The following is a 17476-nucleotide window of genomic DNA, read 5'->3' on the forward strand; positions in this document are numbered from 1 at the left end:
CGCACGTGCAAGTGCTTTCCTGCCCGCAGTGAGAACGCGGTCTCCTCAGTTTTATACTATAGCAAAAAAGTAAAAATAAGAAAGGAGACAACTCCAAGAGGAGGTGGGAGGGATTGTGAGAATATAAAGCCTGCTGTCCTCGGAGAATACCTGCTACAGGTAAGTATCTTCGCTTTCTCTGAGGACAAGCAGGCTTATAAATTCTCACAAATGGGGAATCCCTAGCATCCAGGCTCATCAAAAGCAACAAACACTGGTCAATTGGGCCTCACAACGGTGAGGACATAACAAAGATTAACCTGAAACCATATACAATCTGAACAACAGTGCAGCCTGGAACAGAATAAAACAGGCCAAGGAGGGTGGAGTTGGATTCTAGACCCCAAACAGATTCTGCAACACTGTCTGTCCAAACCGACTGTCGCATCGGGTATCCTGCTCAAGGCAGTAGTGTGATGTGAATGTGTGGCCTGAAGACCATGTCACAGCCTTGCAAATTTCTTCAATTGAGGCTGACCTCAAGTGGGCTACCGACACAGCCATGGCTCTGACGTTCTGAGCCGTGACATGGCCCTCTAGGGCCAGCAAAGCCTGGGCATAAGTAAAGGAATTGCAACCTACCAACCAATTAGAAATGGTGCGTTTTTTGATGGGGACCCCCATCCAGTTGGGATCAAAAAAAAAAAAGTTGGGCAGACTGGCTGTGGGGCCTGGTCCGCTCCATATAGTAGATCATGCTCTCTTGTAATCCAAGGTGTGCAAGGTACTTTCGCCAGGATTGGCATGAGGTCGGGGAAAGAATGCTGGCAACACAAATCGACTTGTTCAGATGGAACTCCACCTTCGGCAGGAACGTAGGGTAAGTGCGGCGGGCTACTCTGTTGTGATGAAACTTAGTATAAGGTGCATCCACTATTAAGGCCTGAAGCTCACTGACTCTATGAACTGAAGTAACAGCCACTAAGAAAATGATCTTCCAGGTCAAGTACTTCAGATGTTAGGAATTCAGTGGCTCGAAACGAGCTTTCATCAGCTGGGTGAGAACGACATTGAGATCGCATGATATGGGTAGAGGTTTGACAGGGGGCATTGACAAAAGCACACCTCTCATGAAGCGAACAACTAGACGCTGTCCAGAGATGAGTTTGCCTTCTACACATTGATGATAAGTACTAACTGCACTAAGGTGAACCCTTACAGAGTTGATTCTGAAACCAGACTCTGATAGGTGTAGAATGTATTCAAACAGGGTCTGTGTAGGGCAAGCAAGGGGATCTAGGGCCATGCAGTCTTACACCAGACTGCAAACCTCCTCTATTTGAAAGAATACCATCTCTTAGTGGTTTCTTTCTTGGAAGCCAGAAAGACCCGGGAGACACCCTCTGAAAAACCCAAGAAAGTGAATTCTAGGATCTCAACATCCAAGCTGTGAGAGTCAGAGATTGGAGGTCGGGATGTAGAAGAGACCCCTCGTTCTGTGTGATGAAGGTTGGAAAAAACTGCAATATCCACAGTCCTTCTGACGATAACTCCAGAAGTAGATGGAACTATATCTGCTGCGAATAGTACAGCACGATCAGAATCATGTTTCCGTGGTATTGCCTGAGTTTCAACAAAGTTTTCCCCACTAGAGTTATGGGAGGATATGCATACAAAAGATCTCTACCCCAAATCAAAAACCTCAGAAAGGCGGTATATCAAGTCCCATTTCCCTTTCCCAATTGAGGAGGAAGGTATCTGATGCTTGTCTGTCATGGGCCTGAAACAGAACTGAGGGACATTATGGTTGACCCAAGTGGCCAAAAGATCTACCGAAGGAGTGCTCCACGCTGAGAAGACCTTGTGTGCTATGCCCATATTGAGACACCACTTGTGTGGTTGAATTATCCTGCTCAGTCTGTTGGCCATAGTATTGTTTTTGCCTGCCAGATAAGTGGCTTGAAGGAACATGCCATGGTGGCAAGCCCAATGCCACATCCGGATGGCATCTTGACACAGAGGGTGTGATCTGGTGCCCCCCTGCTTGTTGGTGTAATACACTGCAACTTGATTGTCTATTTGGATGAGTACAATTTGATGAGACAGTCGCTCTTTGAAAGTCTTTAGAACATTCCAGATCACCCAGAGCTCCAGAAGACTGATCTGAAGATTAGTTTCCTGGGTGGACCAAACATCTTGGGTATGAAGCCCATCTACATAAGCACCCCCCCCCCCTCCCATCCCAGGAGACATGGATCCGTCGTCGGCACCTTTTGTGGCAGAGGAATTTGGAATGGAAGTCCCAGAGTCAAACTGGATCGAATGGTCCACCACTGAAGGGAGTATACGCGCTCCGGGGACACTTGGATGACATCTTCCAGGCTCCCTGTGGCTTCATACCACTGAGAAGACAGGGTTCATTGAGCTGATCTCATGTGAAAACGTGTCATGGGTGTAACATATACTGTGAAAGCCATGTGGTTCAACAATCTCAACATCTGCCGAGCTGAGATCTGCTGAGAGGCTCAAACTGTGGAAGAGAGTGCGACAAGAGTGTCTGTTCTCGTCTTCAGAAGATATGCTCAAACCTTCTGAGTATCGTGCAGGGCTCCTCTGAACGCCAATCATTGGACAGGGTGAAGATGGGACGGGGTAGTTTAAAACAAACCCTAGTAGCTCTAGCACCTAAATAGTCATCCTCATGGACCCCTGAGCACCATCCGAAGTGGCGCTCTTTACCAGTCAATTGTCAAGATACAGAAATACATGGACTCCAATTCTACGTAGCGATGCTGAAACTGCTGCTAGACATTTGGTGAAGACCCTGGGAGCTAAAACAATGCCAAAAGGCAACACGTGGTACTGAAAGTGATGTGTTCCCAGCTGAAATCAAAGATACTTCTGGTGGACTGGAAGTATCGGGATGTGAGTAAATCCAGAGAGCACAGCCAATCGTTTTCTGAATCATAGGGAGGAGACTGAGGGAAACCATCCTGAACATTTCTGGGACTCACAATTCTTAACAAGGACTTCCTGGAGTACCTCGTGGAAAGGAACAGTCACAGCCTCCCTAGGAGGAGAAGTGTACTCCAGGACCTCGAGATTTTGGCACTGGGCTCGTCCTCCACTTCCAAAGGAAATGGAATGGCATCAGTCATTTCCTTGACAAAAGAAGGGAACGAAAGGCTTTGCAGAGGAGACTTTCTCCTTTTAGGTGGAGGGGAGGGTTCAGAGGAAAAGTACCTTGGATCCTCCTCTGAATCCCCCATGAGCGCTCCTCTTTGATGTCAGACAATAACTTCTGATGAGAGTGTCGAGACTGAACCTGCCTCGACGTGGAGAAGCCATATCCTTGAGAATAGCATTGAGAAGTCGGATCTCATCTCGACTCTGGCAAAGCTTCCTCCACTGACATTGAGGGAGTGCCAGCTTCAGTGGCAGTCGACAATTTATTTATTTATTTGTTGCATTTGTATCCCACATTTTCCCACCTCTTTGCAGGCTCAATGTGGCTTACAATACATCATGATTAGTGGCAATACATGAGAAAGTATATATTTAGTAATAACAGAAGGATTTTGAGTAACATGATGATAGAACATGATAGTGTTTTAACAAGCAAACATAATAAGAAATATAAAAGATTTATATAAGAAAATGCAGCATTGGAGGCCACACTGCAGGTTGAAGACCAAGCAGAGCAGGCACAAGCACCCCGAATGCCAATGTACACCACTGCAGAAGGCCATCCAGAAGCTCAGGAAGCAAGGCCAGGATACCTTCATTGAGGGCCGACACCAGAAAAGACTCAGGAGCAGGTTGCAGAACCGCTAGGGTCAATGCGGGAGCTGGATCTTGACTGCTGAGAAACCAATGCATCGACACCACATGCATGGAGGGGGAGCGGTCCTCCTGGCGCCAATGCTTCTCAAGTGCCAAATCCTTCGACATCCCAGAGCTCCTGGCACCATGCGTCGAGGGCAATTGATGCCAATGCTTCTTGGTCTTCGCCCGAAGTTCGTCATCAAGGCTTCTCAGTACCGACGAGGACAACATCGAATCCACACATCGCCTCAGGGTCGGGTCTGACAATGGATGGTTCCGGAGGCCCTGCACAGCAGGAGGCCTCGAGGCAGGTGGAAACCCACTCAATACTTCACTGCTTCCAGTGTCTAAAGGTCTAGCAGCAGCCATGCTTACCAACACTCCAGATGCCGGTGCAACGCTCAACGTCGATGACAACACCTCAGACCTCGATGTCGATGTTGAGGAACCGGACTTGGCTCCAAACATTCGCTCCTGTTGAGCCTCTGTGGAAGCCCGAGTCCTCTTCTTTACATGAAGGCAGGTAACACAGATAGTTGGGTTATGGACGGGTCCGAGACACTGAAGACACCAAGAATGGGTGTCTTTCACAGAGACTGTCCAATTGTACCGGTTACAGCGCTTAAAGCCACTGGAAACATTCGTGGGCACGGAAGAAATAAACTTCCTCGGCTAAATTAAATGAAGTGATGGTGCCTGCAAAATTACTACTACTAAACATTTCTAGAGCGCTACTAGGGTTACGCAGCGCTGTACAGTTTAACAAAGAAGGACAGCCCCTGCTCGAAGGAGCTTACAATCTAAAGGGGCAAGACACAGCAATCAGAAAGGGAAAAGTCGCAGCCGAATGACGATGAAAAAGAAAGGAAACTTAAAACTGAGCAAAATAAACTAGAAGGCCTAAAAGTGGCCGAATGACAATGAAAAAGAAAGGAAACTTAAAACCAGGCAAAATAAACTAGAAGCTAAAGGAAAAAGTTTTTTTAAAAAGGGGGTTCCGCAAACAGGAAACAATAAAGGATGAAAAAAATTGCCAAAAGAAAAAAAAAAAAAGTTCTTTGGACTGAGTGAAAGTGAGGAGACAGTAATAAAAACACACCTCTCCTCACCGCAGTAGAAAAAGAACTGAGACCGTATTCTCGCAGCAAGTGGGAAGGCACTCAAGAATGCATGGTGGAGCGTATCTTGCATTCCACAAAGCTCTACTTATGCTATTCATAAGTCCAGGACCAGGCGACGCGGGTCGGTATCACCCACTTGTGAAAATCTATAAGTCTGCTTGTCCTCGGAGAATGCACAAACGTCAATGTGTAAGATGTAAATATGGGCATGTACATGTCTATTTTATAAAATATGATCATACACTGTAACCCCACCTACACTCTGCCTAAACTACATCTCTGGGAATGCCTATACAGAGAAAGTTTAAAAGTTGGTGTGCACTTTCCATGTATGTACAATAGGGGAAATTCTATAAATGGCGTCTTAAAAATCTGAACTGTAAAACCACACGGTTAACGTGATTCTATAAACTATGCCTAAAGTTAGGCGTAATGTATAGAATACGTTCACGTGCAAATCAGGTGTATTCTATAATAGTGCGATAGTTTTTTCAAACGCCCACAACCTGCCTATTTCACGCCTGTGGCCATGCCCCCTTTTCGACTGTGCACATCAGAATTTATGTGCACTGTGTTATAGAATACACCTAGAAAGTTGTGAGCATAAATTCTAAATTAAAGCCAATTAGTGCTGCTAATTGGTTAAGTATCAATTATCAGCGCCTGATTGGCTTGTTAATCAATTAATTTGTGCATACAATTTGTCCATGCGGCCAAATTAGTATGCACAACTTAAAGCGCCATTTATAGAATTTTGGAGAATACGTATATAATCAAGTAATAGTAGTAGTAATTTTATAAAGCCCTTTTCTTTGTGTAAAACAGGTTTTACATGAAGAAAATCTTTATAAAATTACTGCCTAAGGGGGTCTTTTACTAAAGGTTAGCTCGAGTTATTTGCAGCAGGGCCCACAGAATAAAATGGGTCCTGCTGCACATAACTGGAGCTAATCTTTAGTAAAAGATCCCCATCAGTGGTACTCACAGCTCTAACTGCCCAACAATATGAGCACTAACTATAAACAGAACACAGCCAATGCTATTCTGCATACATATCTACTTTCTTATAGAGTTATGAAACAATTTGAGTCTCAAAACAACAAAAAAAGTATCAGGAGCCTTCACACAAGTGGGGCAAAGTCTTTAATTGTACGTCATATATCATTGACCTGACATGGGCCGTGTTTTGGCGCGAAGCGCCTGCGTCAGGGGTCATTTGCTCTTAATCCTCCAAAATGAAGAAAACAACTGAAAGCTGAGTTTCACATCAGCAGTAAAACACCAAATGTAAATGTAAAATGTCTGCTTGCCCCGACAGGATTGCAGAGTTCCTCATGCTTAAGAAACAGTCAAACATCACACAGCTTGTAATTTTGAATTCTTACCTTCCATGGTCTCCGGATTCCTTTGAAGAAATCAGGCATCCACATTGGAAGAACAACAGCTTCTCTTAGCAACTTCTTTGCTTCCTCTAAGTCTGCTATGTCTTCCCTGTACAAAACCAAATTTTATAAAACTAAATGCAGGTTTATATCTTTTATTTCCAATTTCTGCCATACTACATAACCTCCTCTTGTTGAGGACATATAATAAAACAGCTTTCTAAAGTGGTTTCTCCCAAGGAAGAATTGAAAATAATTTAAAAAAAGATTAAATCTAGAAAGGTGAGTGTTCATTTTAAGTTAACAGCCAAATAAAGTTCAAGTAAAGGATCTATATCTTAAAGAATTTAAAAAAAAAGATGTTTGTACCGAAACACATCACTAGGTATTTGTGCATACTTAAATCTATAAGGTTTTTAATTTCCTTTTTTTGTTTTCTTTGTTTTAGGACAGGAGTTCTCAACCTAGTCCTCAGGACACACCAAGCCTGAATATGCATGAGAAAGGTCTGCTTGTACTAGTAAATCTAGCTCATGCATATTCATTGTGGGTATCTTGAAAACCTAACTAACTAGTTGTGTTCCGAAGACTGGGTTGCGAATCCCTGCTTTAAGATAAAGATTGCTGTGAAAAGAAGTCTTCGTACCAGTGAACACTGAGATTCCTGGATACTATGTCTCTCTCCAGAGCTTCAACCAGATCTTTGTCATATCCTGCTCCATCAAACTTCTTCACCTCTCCATCACCAGCTCCATCCTGTGCATTCTTCCTACCCTACACACAAATAACAAAGCAGAAAAACAAAACACTGAAATACCTTTTCTTCATTAACACACACAATAGGGATAATATCTGAACATAATTACACCCTATATGGCACTTAACAATATACAATTACACAATTTTAAAAGAAACTTTCTGTATTGTTATACATACTTTTGCAACTGTTTTTCTTTGCTAACTTGTATATTTAATTACAAAAGAAAAAGGAAATAAAAAACACCAGTCCACATCAATGGGGAGAACAAAAGAACACTTCTTAACAAAAAGAAAAAATACTACTAAAGAAATCAAGATAGAATTATCCACATTTTCAGGGCCTGCAACTGTTGTTGTTTTTTTTAACTAAATTTGATTATTTTACAGATAAAATATTTCCCTAAAAAATAGCTGGATAGAGATGACCTCTCCATGTTGTTATTAAGTACCATCAAGTCAGTGTGGACTCATGGCAGTCCTGTGGATAGTTGCCCTGAGCTGTCTTGGGTCTTCAGTCAGGCAGCTAATCATTGATAAGAGTGCATACATAGCTGCTGTTATTCTATTACTCCACTGCCATTGCTAATTTTTCCTCTTTTAGGCTGACTCAATCGTGCCAACAACAAGATCTTTCCCTTTGCATGATGTATCCAAAGCATGAAAGTGAAAATCTTGTCATTTGAGCTTCCAAAAAAAGTTAGGTTTGATCTCTTCCAGTACTGATTGATTTGTTCTTTGGGAGGGCCAAGGTACATGCAATCAGTGTTGTTTAAAGTACTAGGTCAAAGTACTTAAGTAACAGTAAAGATAAATGCATATTTTGTTACTTAAGTAAAAGTACAATGAAAATTGATTTAAAAATTTAACCAAGCAAAAGTAAAAGTCTAATATTATACTTTTGAGTAAAAAGTACTGTGACTACAAAATGTGTGTTTATTAAATGTGATATACTGCTAATGGCAGTTGTATCACAGCAGTGAACACAGGGGGTCTTTTACTAAAGCTTAACTCGAGTTACTTGCAGCAGGGCCCATAGGAATAAAATGGATCCTGCTGCAGATAACTCGAGCTAAGCTTTAGTAAAAGCCCCCCCCCCCCCCCCCCAGTAAATTAACATATTCCCATATAATTAAACATATAATTTTTAAAAATCTATAATACATGATAAACAAGTATCTAACCATGTTATCCTTTTTCTATTGGGGGCCACTGCCCTTCTCTACCTCTCCATTCCTCCTTGTAGCCCAGTATTAACCCTCCCCCTTTTTACCTTGGCTGGGAGTACAGCCAAGGGAAGCTGCAGCTGTAGCGGAGGCTCCTGACTCTTGAGCAGCAGGAAACAAGGCAGGGGAAGAAGGGTCCACCCGTAGCTACCCATCTACTCAAAATCTTTTTTTTTTTTGTCCAATGCAAAGCCGCAGTATTAAAGAACTGACGATCAAGATAGGCAGTCTCCACTCTCCAACAGGGTAAGGACGGAGCCGCAGCGGTTGACATAAACAACCTTGGGCAGGCTGCGAGGTCCCAGCAGTGAACAAGCAAACTCCAGCAGGTTATGAAGCCTTCTCTCTGCTGCGTCCCACCCATGTGGAGGAGGCAGGACATGGCAGAGAGAAGGCCCCATAGTCCACTGGAGGTTTGCCTGTCTTCACTGCTGCAACCTTGTAGTCCGCTGGAGGTTGTCTGTGTTAAGGGCTGTGGCTGACAGCTACGGAAGGGAAGGCAAGTTTTAAGGACTGCATGAGAGGAGGGAGAATAATGCTACTGCTAGACACATGGAGTGAGGAAAAGAAAAACGGCAAGATAGAGACCTCTTAACTGCTGCAGCTGATGGAGACTGAAAGCAAATTTTAAGGACCCCATGGAGGGAAAGCGGAAGGGAAGATGTAAGAGTCATGTGAAAAGAAGGAGGGGGGAGGAAAATATAGTACTTCAGTCTTTTACTTGTAACAAAGCAGCATGTAACGAGGTTAAAGTACTTAAAACTGGCTCAGATAATACTTCGTTACAAGTGCACATCCTTGTCTTGTACTCAGTAACCAGTAAAAGTAACTAAATTTTTCTTAAGTATTGTAACGTGTTACTTTTACTTCATTACTTCGTTACTATATAACACTTCTCCAGCACCATAATTCAAAGGTACTGTATTGATTTTCTTCTAGTCTTGCTTTTTCATTGTGCAACTTTTGTACCTATATGACATTATTGAAAACACCACAGTTTGGAGAAGTTGAACTTTTGTATGCAAAGAATCAACTCTGCACTTGAAGATCTTGTCTAGGTCCATCAAAGCCACTTTGCCAAGATTCTATTCGAGTCTTATATACCGCTCAGTTTCCAAAAGGATTCAAGGCAGTTTACAGTACAAGGTCTCAACAGCAGATGAAAATTAAACATCACGCATGAATAAACAACATGATGAAAAAAGGCAGCTACATGAGTAAGCAAGACAATCAACTTAGATCCAAACTACTAATCAAGCAGGTAGGTCTTCAAAGTCTTCCTAAAGAAGACGTAGGAAGATATATGTCTTAGATCTGGTGGCAGCATGTTCCATAGTCTTGTACCAACAAAACAGAAGGCATTTTCAATAATGGATTTGAAGTGAATACCCTTCAGAGAAGGAAACCCCATTTTCAGCACTCTCAGAAAACCAAAATTTCTGTTAGAAGTCATGACAAGCAGATCTCCTACCCACTCTGAGATCAGTCCAAATACAGATTTAAAAATTAAGCAGATTACCTTAAAATTTATACCTTGTTTACGTCCTTCATAGTCATTCTGCCAAGAGCAATACATTGCTAGATTTCTTGACTACTTAGTTCATTATTGATCCTAGCAAGATGAAATTGTCTATTTCTATTGCTTCTCCATCAAGAGAAAATTATTGATACCAGTTGTCAGGATCTTTGTTTTCTTCACATTAAGGTGTAGGTCATTTTGAGACTATGGTCCTTGATCTTGATGATCAGATGTTTCAGACTGTGTTCACTTTTAGCCAGTAATGTTAATAGCCCACAGCAGCTTCTTGTGATCTTAGGCAAGTCATTTAAACGCCATTGCCTCAGGTAAAAACTCAGATTATGAGCCCTCCAGGTACAGAAAAATATCTACTGTATATGAATGTACACCTGTATTCTGCATTGATATTTATTTAATTTCTTATATACCAACTGAAAACTATCTTCTGCATTATGAGGTTACTGATGAGTCTTCCATCAATTTTCACACCTCAGGTTTCTTCCTACAGTCCTGCTTCGCTGATAATTTGTTCTGCATACAGATTGAAAAGGTATGGAGAAAGTATAGAGACTTGTCTTATACCGTTGTGAATTTTGAACCATTCTGTTTCTCCTTGTTCAATTCAAGCTGTTCCTTGATCAGTGTATTGGTTGTGTATGAGCACTATCAGGTGTTCTGGTATGAACATGCTTCTTAATGTGGCCCTGAGTTTTTCATGACCGACACCATCAAAAACCTTGCTGTAGTTAACAAAACACATGTAGCTAGCCTTTAGGGATTCTTTCAACATTTCAAGGCTGCATCTCGCATCCATGATGATGTCTCTTGATCCTCACTCTTTCCTAAACCCTGCTTGAATTTCAGGCAGTTATTGTTCCAGATATGGTTGTAGTCTCCACTGAATTATCTTGAGTTGAACCCTGCTGGTGTGTTGGATCAGAGTGATTGTGCGATAATTTCCACAGTCAATTGGATCACCTTTCTTCAGTATTGGTATTCACCACACTATACAATATATCAAATTTTACAATAGTTAACAAAAGTAAGCAACAACAGGAAATTCAATCTGTTTCAGTTCCCACAAAAAATATTCATACTCCAACCAACTGCATGGATCAACAGAATCTGAATAAGGGCCCACACAATTACGCCATCTCCAATCCCCCTCCCCCCAAAGACATGTCTCCCCCTTTCTTTCTGCTTAATGACCAGCATTTTATTTTATTATAAATAGGAAAAGAATTATCAGGTCAGCATATGGTCCTGGTTTCCTCCTTGTAAGGTACCCTTATGCTTTACAATAATGAGTTCCTCACACTTAAAACTTGATTTCTATTAGTGGAAAAGGTAAGGACATGCTTCTATGTTTAGACACTGAAATATCAACAAAAAGGAGATTATCTTCCTTTCTTCCATTTTTAAAATGGCTCCATAAAATTAATTCTTATTATACAGAGGGTACTCAAATTTGGTGTCTGGAATCCACTGTGAGGATCTGTTACTACTGCAGTCAAAGACAACTCTTGTATCAAAGCAGCTAAAAGCAGCCACCGTTGTGCTACCAATAGAAGCCGTAACAGCCTGGGGCAGATCAAAGAGCAGCACCTTTTCACAGAATGAAAGATGAAGATAAGAACAAGAAAGAGAAAAGTCTGTAGGGGTAGGGGACAAAGAGAAACTGGAGGTGGAGCCGATTTATATATACTGAGACCCAGGCAAGAAAAATGGAAGGAGGCACCCAAAATTGATAAGCCACTTCTCCCCAGTGCCTAATCCCCAAAGCCCCTTCTACCCTCTCCCCCTCTGGTCCCTTCCAAGGTCCTGTCCCTCCCGAAAATATGACTTTGCCCTTCTTCCAAAAAAGATATTGCGGAATTAGAAAAGGTTCAGAGAAGGCTAACTAAAATAATTAAAGATATGGAACAACTAATTTAAGGAAGTGCTTCAGAGGTTTGGATTCTTCAGCTTAAAGAAGAGATGGTTAAGGGGAGATACGATAAAAATCTATAAAATCCCGAGTGGAATGGAATGGGAAAACGTGAGTCGGTTGCTTACTCTTTCAAAAAATACAAAGACTTGGGGACATTCCATTAAGCTAAATAGTAATACATGTAAAACAAATAGGAGAAAATATCTATTTCACTCAATGCATAATTAAGCTGTGGAACTCGTTGCCAGAGGAAGTGGTAAAAGCAGTTAACGTAGCCATGTTTAAAAAAGGTGGAGTCCACTTTTTTTTAGAAGTTAAGTCCATTAAACCATGATTAAGGAAGCCCTGGGGAAAGTTACTACTTATCCCTAGGGTAAGCAGCATGGAATCTTGCTACTTTTTGGGATGATGCCAGGTTCCTGTAACCACTATTAGAAACAGGATACTGGGCTAGACGGACCTTTGGTGTCAACATGTTAACTTTTTACCACATCTACTGGAAACGAGTTCCACAATTTAATTATGCACTGTGAAACAGATACTTTCTCCTATGAAATGTATTACTCTGTAACTTCATGGAATGTCCCCTATTCTTTGTATTTTTTGGAAAGGAACTGGAAAAGGGGTCATGATAGACAGTCTTCAAAAATAATGTGCAAATTTATTATTATTATTTATTTATTTGGATTTTGCTCACATCTTTTCAGTAGTAGTTCAAGGTGAGGTACATTCAAGTACACTGGGTATCTCCCTATCCCTAGAGGGCTCACAATCTAAATTTGTACCTGAGGCAATGGATAGTTAAGTGACTTGCCCAAGACCACTAGCAGCAGTGGGATTCAAACCAGTCACCTCTGGATGTCAAGCCCAGTGCTCTAACCACTAGGCCACTCCTCTACTTTTTCTTTTGAAAACTATAAACACCTAAGTGAGGAGTTTGTGAATTGCCAGTTTAAAAGCACCCTAAATGGTTCAAATTTCCATATCTGGGCACCAGCACTTGTGTCTTTGGTGGTACCTGAAGTTTGCACATAGACAACTGTGCAAAGTTAGAACTAATATTTAAACCATCCTACCTGCCTAGCTGGCTATGCAGACACTGGCAACTGAATATCGTCTATGCCCACTTAACTCCTGACTCCAGCCCCTGAAAACCACAGCATTAGCCGGGGACTGCCACAGTGGTCAAAAGGCACATTCAGCAGAACTGCTCAGAAATGCCACTGAATATCCCCTCCTAACTCAACCAGCATGATGTCAACGAACAGGAGCCAATCCTGCTCACTTACATAGTTTTGAGTATCAGGCCCATAGGAGTCGCAATAATTTACTCCACTGATAAATGATGGACTTAAAGAAGCAGCATAGCTTTGTTTTCCAGGAACATTCATCAAGTGAATGTTTCTTTAGTTTTTTTTTTTTTAATTTTTAGAAAAACGGTCAAGACTTGGTTAGTTGGAAGGGCTTTTATGACTTAAATGTTACACTGCTCTTGTATGATTATTTCATTATTGTTAACTTTTTTAGTTTAATTTAGTTTATTTCAATATTTGTTTCACCTTAATATGTTAGCTGTAAAGAAGTCGGTGGTTTGTTGAAGCGGAGCTGAGAAACTCGCTGCATCACTTTGATTATTTATCTTCAATGGCTCCTAAGCCTAGAAGCAAAGTCCAGGTGTATCCATCTGTCGACCTGATACCAACAGTACCTCAGCAATAGATTATCAAGTTCATAAGCCAATCCTCTATTGTGACTGGTGGGGATGGAGACACAAAGCCGTTTGGAGGAAGAGAATTTTCCAATTTGAGTCTTCTTTCCTCTCCCAGTCCTTCCTTGATGATTCTGGAAGTGTTAGCAGCACTGCAGTTGGAGAAAGCTAATGCTGCTAGAAAGGCTTTGAGCAAGACTGTGATTGCTCCGTCCTCCATGGATAATATAGGGGTGCAAATGGAAGCAAAGGTAATAAGATCTTAGGCAGGTGTGGCTTCTGAGGAAGGGGTTTCTAGAACTTCGATTTTTTTCAGGTACCGTGGGACATCTATGCCAGGAGCTGATGTTTTGTTAAATACTATTTGGCAAATATTTGCTCGAGATACAGTCTGCAACTTAAAGTGTTCTACAGATGTTTCTTCCTTGGTTCAAATGGCTGTTGTCTCAAAAACAGGAAAGTCTTGGTCAAGAGTTTAAGGACAAGTTTAAAGATTCAGAAAACAGCTGAGACTCCAACAGCTGTGGAGATATGTTTCTTTTCTGGGACAAAGTAAATGGATATATCTTGATGTGGCTCGTGCCACTCAGGAAAGACAAACTATTCCTTTTAGGGGCCCTTTTACTAAGCTGTGGTAAAAAGTGGCCTGCGCTAGTTTGGTGGCATGAAATTAGCATCCTCTGGGCCATTTTTTACTGCAGCGAGTAGAAAGGCTTTTTTTTTTTTTTTTTTTTAATAGGGTGGCAAATGGCCATGCGCCAACATTAAAAGTAGCATGCGGCAATTTACTGCCCGAGCCCTTAATGCTACCTATTTACCTGGTGGTACGGGCTCACGAACTACTCCTGCAGTAATAAAACAGCAAGAAACAAAACAGCGAAGATGACTAACAAAAACAAAAAGCAAAAAATAAAATATATTAAAAACGTCAAAATTTAAAATTAATCATAAAATATGTATTTAAAAGATAAATCCATCAAAATCAAAAATTACATAAAAAAGACGACACTTTGGATGTAAAAATGAAGAATCAACTTTATTAGCCAAACTGTAGAAAGGGACTCGACACAGCTGTGTTTCGGCTGTACTGGCCTGCATCAGGAGTCTTCTCTGCCGTATGTTGTTTATTTATTCTATCCAAATGTAAAAACAATATGTGTGTCAATAAATTGAAGCTATAGCGCTCAATTGTACTCGAAACAAAGTTGAGCGGAAAAGATCGGAGCAGCGTCTCTGATCTATGCATTCAGCAGAACTGGTCAGAAATGCCACTGAATATCCCCTCAACCAACATGATGTCAACGAACAGGAGCCTATCCTGCTCACTTAAATAGTTTTGAGTATCAGGCCCATAATATTGGCATGGAGCAATTTACTGCCTGAGCTCTTAACACAACGTATTTAGGAGGTGGTAAGGGCTTATGTGCTAACCCGGCAGTAATTGGACAGTGGTCAGTTACTGCCAGGCATGCCTACACCATGCCCCCACGCTAGAAAATAGAAAAATATTTTCTGGTGAGGGAAACACTGTGCAGCAAACACAAAACTACCGCAGAGCGCCTGGGCACGCCCCACAGTAGTGCTGTTTTGCTTCACAATACTCATATAGTAGCCCTCCCATGGCTTAGTAAAAGGGCCCCTTTTTCCGTATGGGCTACATTTCTTCTTCGATATCCCTGCAAATGTCTTGTAAATTTCCTTAAATATATATATATATATATATATATATATATATATATATATATATATATATATATATATATATATATATATATATATATATAATGAGACTGCATTTTGTTAAACTATGTGAATTTTTAGAGAATATTTTATAGAAAACCAAGAGGTAAATAAATGACATGATTGACGGGGGAATTCTGGCTCTTAATTGGTTGACTTTTCCTCTATTTGGATCAAGGTAGTGAAATAGTATTTAACAACAATTCAGTTGTCTCTCAGAAGATAATCCTGTGCATTTAACAAAAAATATATACACCTCCCTCAAATATTTTTCCTCCCTCACTCTGTGCCAATGAGAGAAATCTTTCATAAATCAGGCCCAGCTTTCTTACAGTTCCAAATATAATGGCCATGAACATTAAAAAAAAAAAAAAAAAAAAAGGACTTCTGTTAACAAGTTGCTATGCTTACCTTGTCATCTTTTCCTCTTGCTTTCTCTTTATTACTTGTAAGCTTCTCATTTTTTGCTATGAGGTGTGCTCTGCCCACTGGTCCACGAGGTTGCAATGCTGGTGATTCTTTCCTTAAAGGCTTTACTTCACGATTGGGTCGTCTTATTTGAGCAGGTGGCCTAATACATACAAGAATCAAAAATTACACACTGAAACCACAAGTCTTCAATTAAAATATTTCCAAAATAATCAACCTTATAAACATTATGAGATTCATCATATTACTCCCCAGACAAATGCGGCAGGGACCTTCTCCCATAGTTTCCCATATATTTTTTCCTATAGAAAATAGGCTGCAAGGGTGGCCACCTGGACTTACTGAAGTCTGTGCAGGAGCAAATTTATTTGAGGCAAAGACCTCATGGAGGAAAATACACCCTTTATAACCAGGTGGGTGAATAACCATTTATGGCTGGAGGTGGACAAGAGATTAGTACAACGAAGCTGCTTCTTTCTAAAATGTATTTGAAGGGATAATGGAATTGATATGGAATAACCCAGAGAATTCTGGAAAAGTTTGGTATGGCTATCCTGGGCATGTATAAGAATTGTCAAGCACCATCTCAAAGATCCGCTTCAGACTTATGTAACAATTAGTAAGAACAATTCTATAGGGAAAAAGAAGGAGAGTGTGTGCAGCTCATTATCCTGCTGTCCTTGGAATATGTGCATTAGAGGGAAGCAACTTCGCTTTCTCTAAGAACAAGCAAGAAGATCAACCACACAATCTTCAGGGAAAAAACACCAATAATAAAGCTGGTAATAGACAACTTGGTTGCCATCTTAATAAATACTCTGTAAAGAAAGCAAGGAGAAGAGGAGGTTGTTGAGTGCACAGCAGAGGCAATCTTGTATCTGGTCTTTAAAAAAAAGGAAGATGGGAGGCACGTATATTTTGGTATCCAAAGAGTTTTGATCATGCTGGGCAGGCAGAGGAAGAGAGTGGGGACCTGGACTGCTCCCTTCAGCACTTATATTAAGAGGATTCAATGAAGCTGAAAACCAAGGAGGAACACTGGCAGCAGCAGAGATGCATGTTGCCAGCTTAGGATCCCCCTTTCCATACTTTGTGCACTCTGGGGCCTGGACAAAGTTACCCTACTCACCCATGATGTCACTGCCTGTGAATGGGGTGGAAAGCTAGCCCAGCTCCAAGAATGGGTTGCCACGGAAGGGGCTAGTAAATAGGGTTTGCCATGTAAGAGGGCCTGCGTTTTCATCACGTGAGCTAGCTGTGTGTGGTCATTGGCAATTGCCAATGTTCTAATCCCTTCCATATAGTTTGGGAGTATTTTACATCCAAGGTGAATAAATGTTTCAGTTATGTCCCAGTCTCTGTGTAAGAGAGAGTGGCGAGGATACGGTAGCGAGCATTTTGGGTTGATTTTGTAATTTAGGAGTACATTGTATTTGCTATTTTATTGTATCTGACTGCATTTTTGTCTCTTTATAACTCTTATTATAGAGTTGTAAGTTGCTTAGAGCATTTTGAGAAACACTGGATATAAAGTAAATCTCATAATACAGTAAAAATCATGCTGAGGTCCCATACGTCTACAGGTAGCCTGAAGGGAGATCTTAATTGCTGCAAGCTCTACATAAATCTCACAAATTCCAGAGATGGAATTTCCTTCTACCTGCTACTGTTAAGTGCGAGTTGCACTGATGTGTGCCCTACCACCCTTTTACTAAGCTGGGTAAGCGTCTACGCATGCCCAACGCACGCCAAAATGGAGTTACTGCACAGCTCTTGCAGTAATTTCATTTTTGGCACACGTCCAATAAGAGCATCCGAAAAATAATTTTTATTTGCAGACGCACATATCGGATGCGTGCTA

The 17476-nt window shown here is 41.2% G+C and overlaps 1 protein-coding gene across 3 annotated transcripts in view; it reads right to left on the reverse strand.

Annotated features, from left to right (window-relative positions):
* The window catches only part of KATNAL1 (katanin catalytic subunit A1 like 1), a 139871-nt gene that overhangs the window by 61259 nt on the left and 61136 nt on the right, over nt 1–17476 (reverse strand). For all 3 annotated transcript variants that reach the window (XM_030200358.1, XM_030200357.1, XM_030200356.1), the window contains exons 4-6: nt 15598–15757; nt 6954–7081; nt 6311–6416 (exon numbers count right to left, since the gene is read on the reverse strand). In XM_030200358.1, coding sequence (XP_030056218.1) covers nt 6311–6416; nt 6954–7081; nt 15598–15757 — 394 coding nt within the window. The remainder of the gene's footprint in view (nt 1–6310; nt 6417–6953; nt 7082–15597; nt 15758–17476) is intronic.

The sequence above is a fragment of the Microcaecilia unicolor genome, chromosome 4, assembly GCF_901765095.1.
Source record: "Microcaecilia unicolor chromosome 4, aMicUni1.1, whole genome shotgun sequence".
NCBI lineage: Eukaryota > Metazoa > Chordata > Amphibia > Gymnophiona > Siphonopidae > Microcaecilia > Microcaecilia unicolor.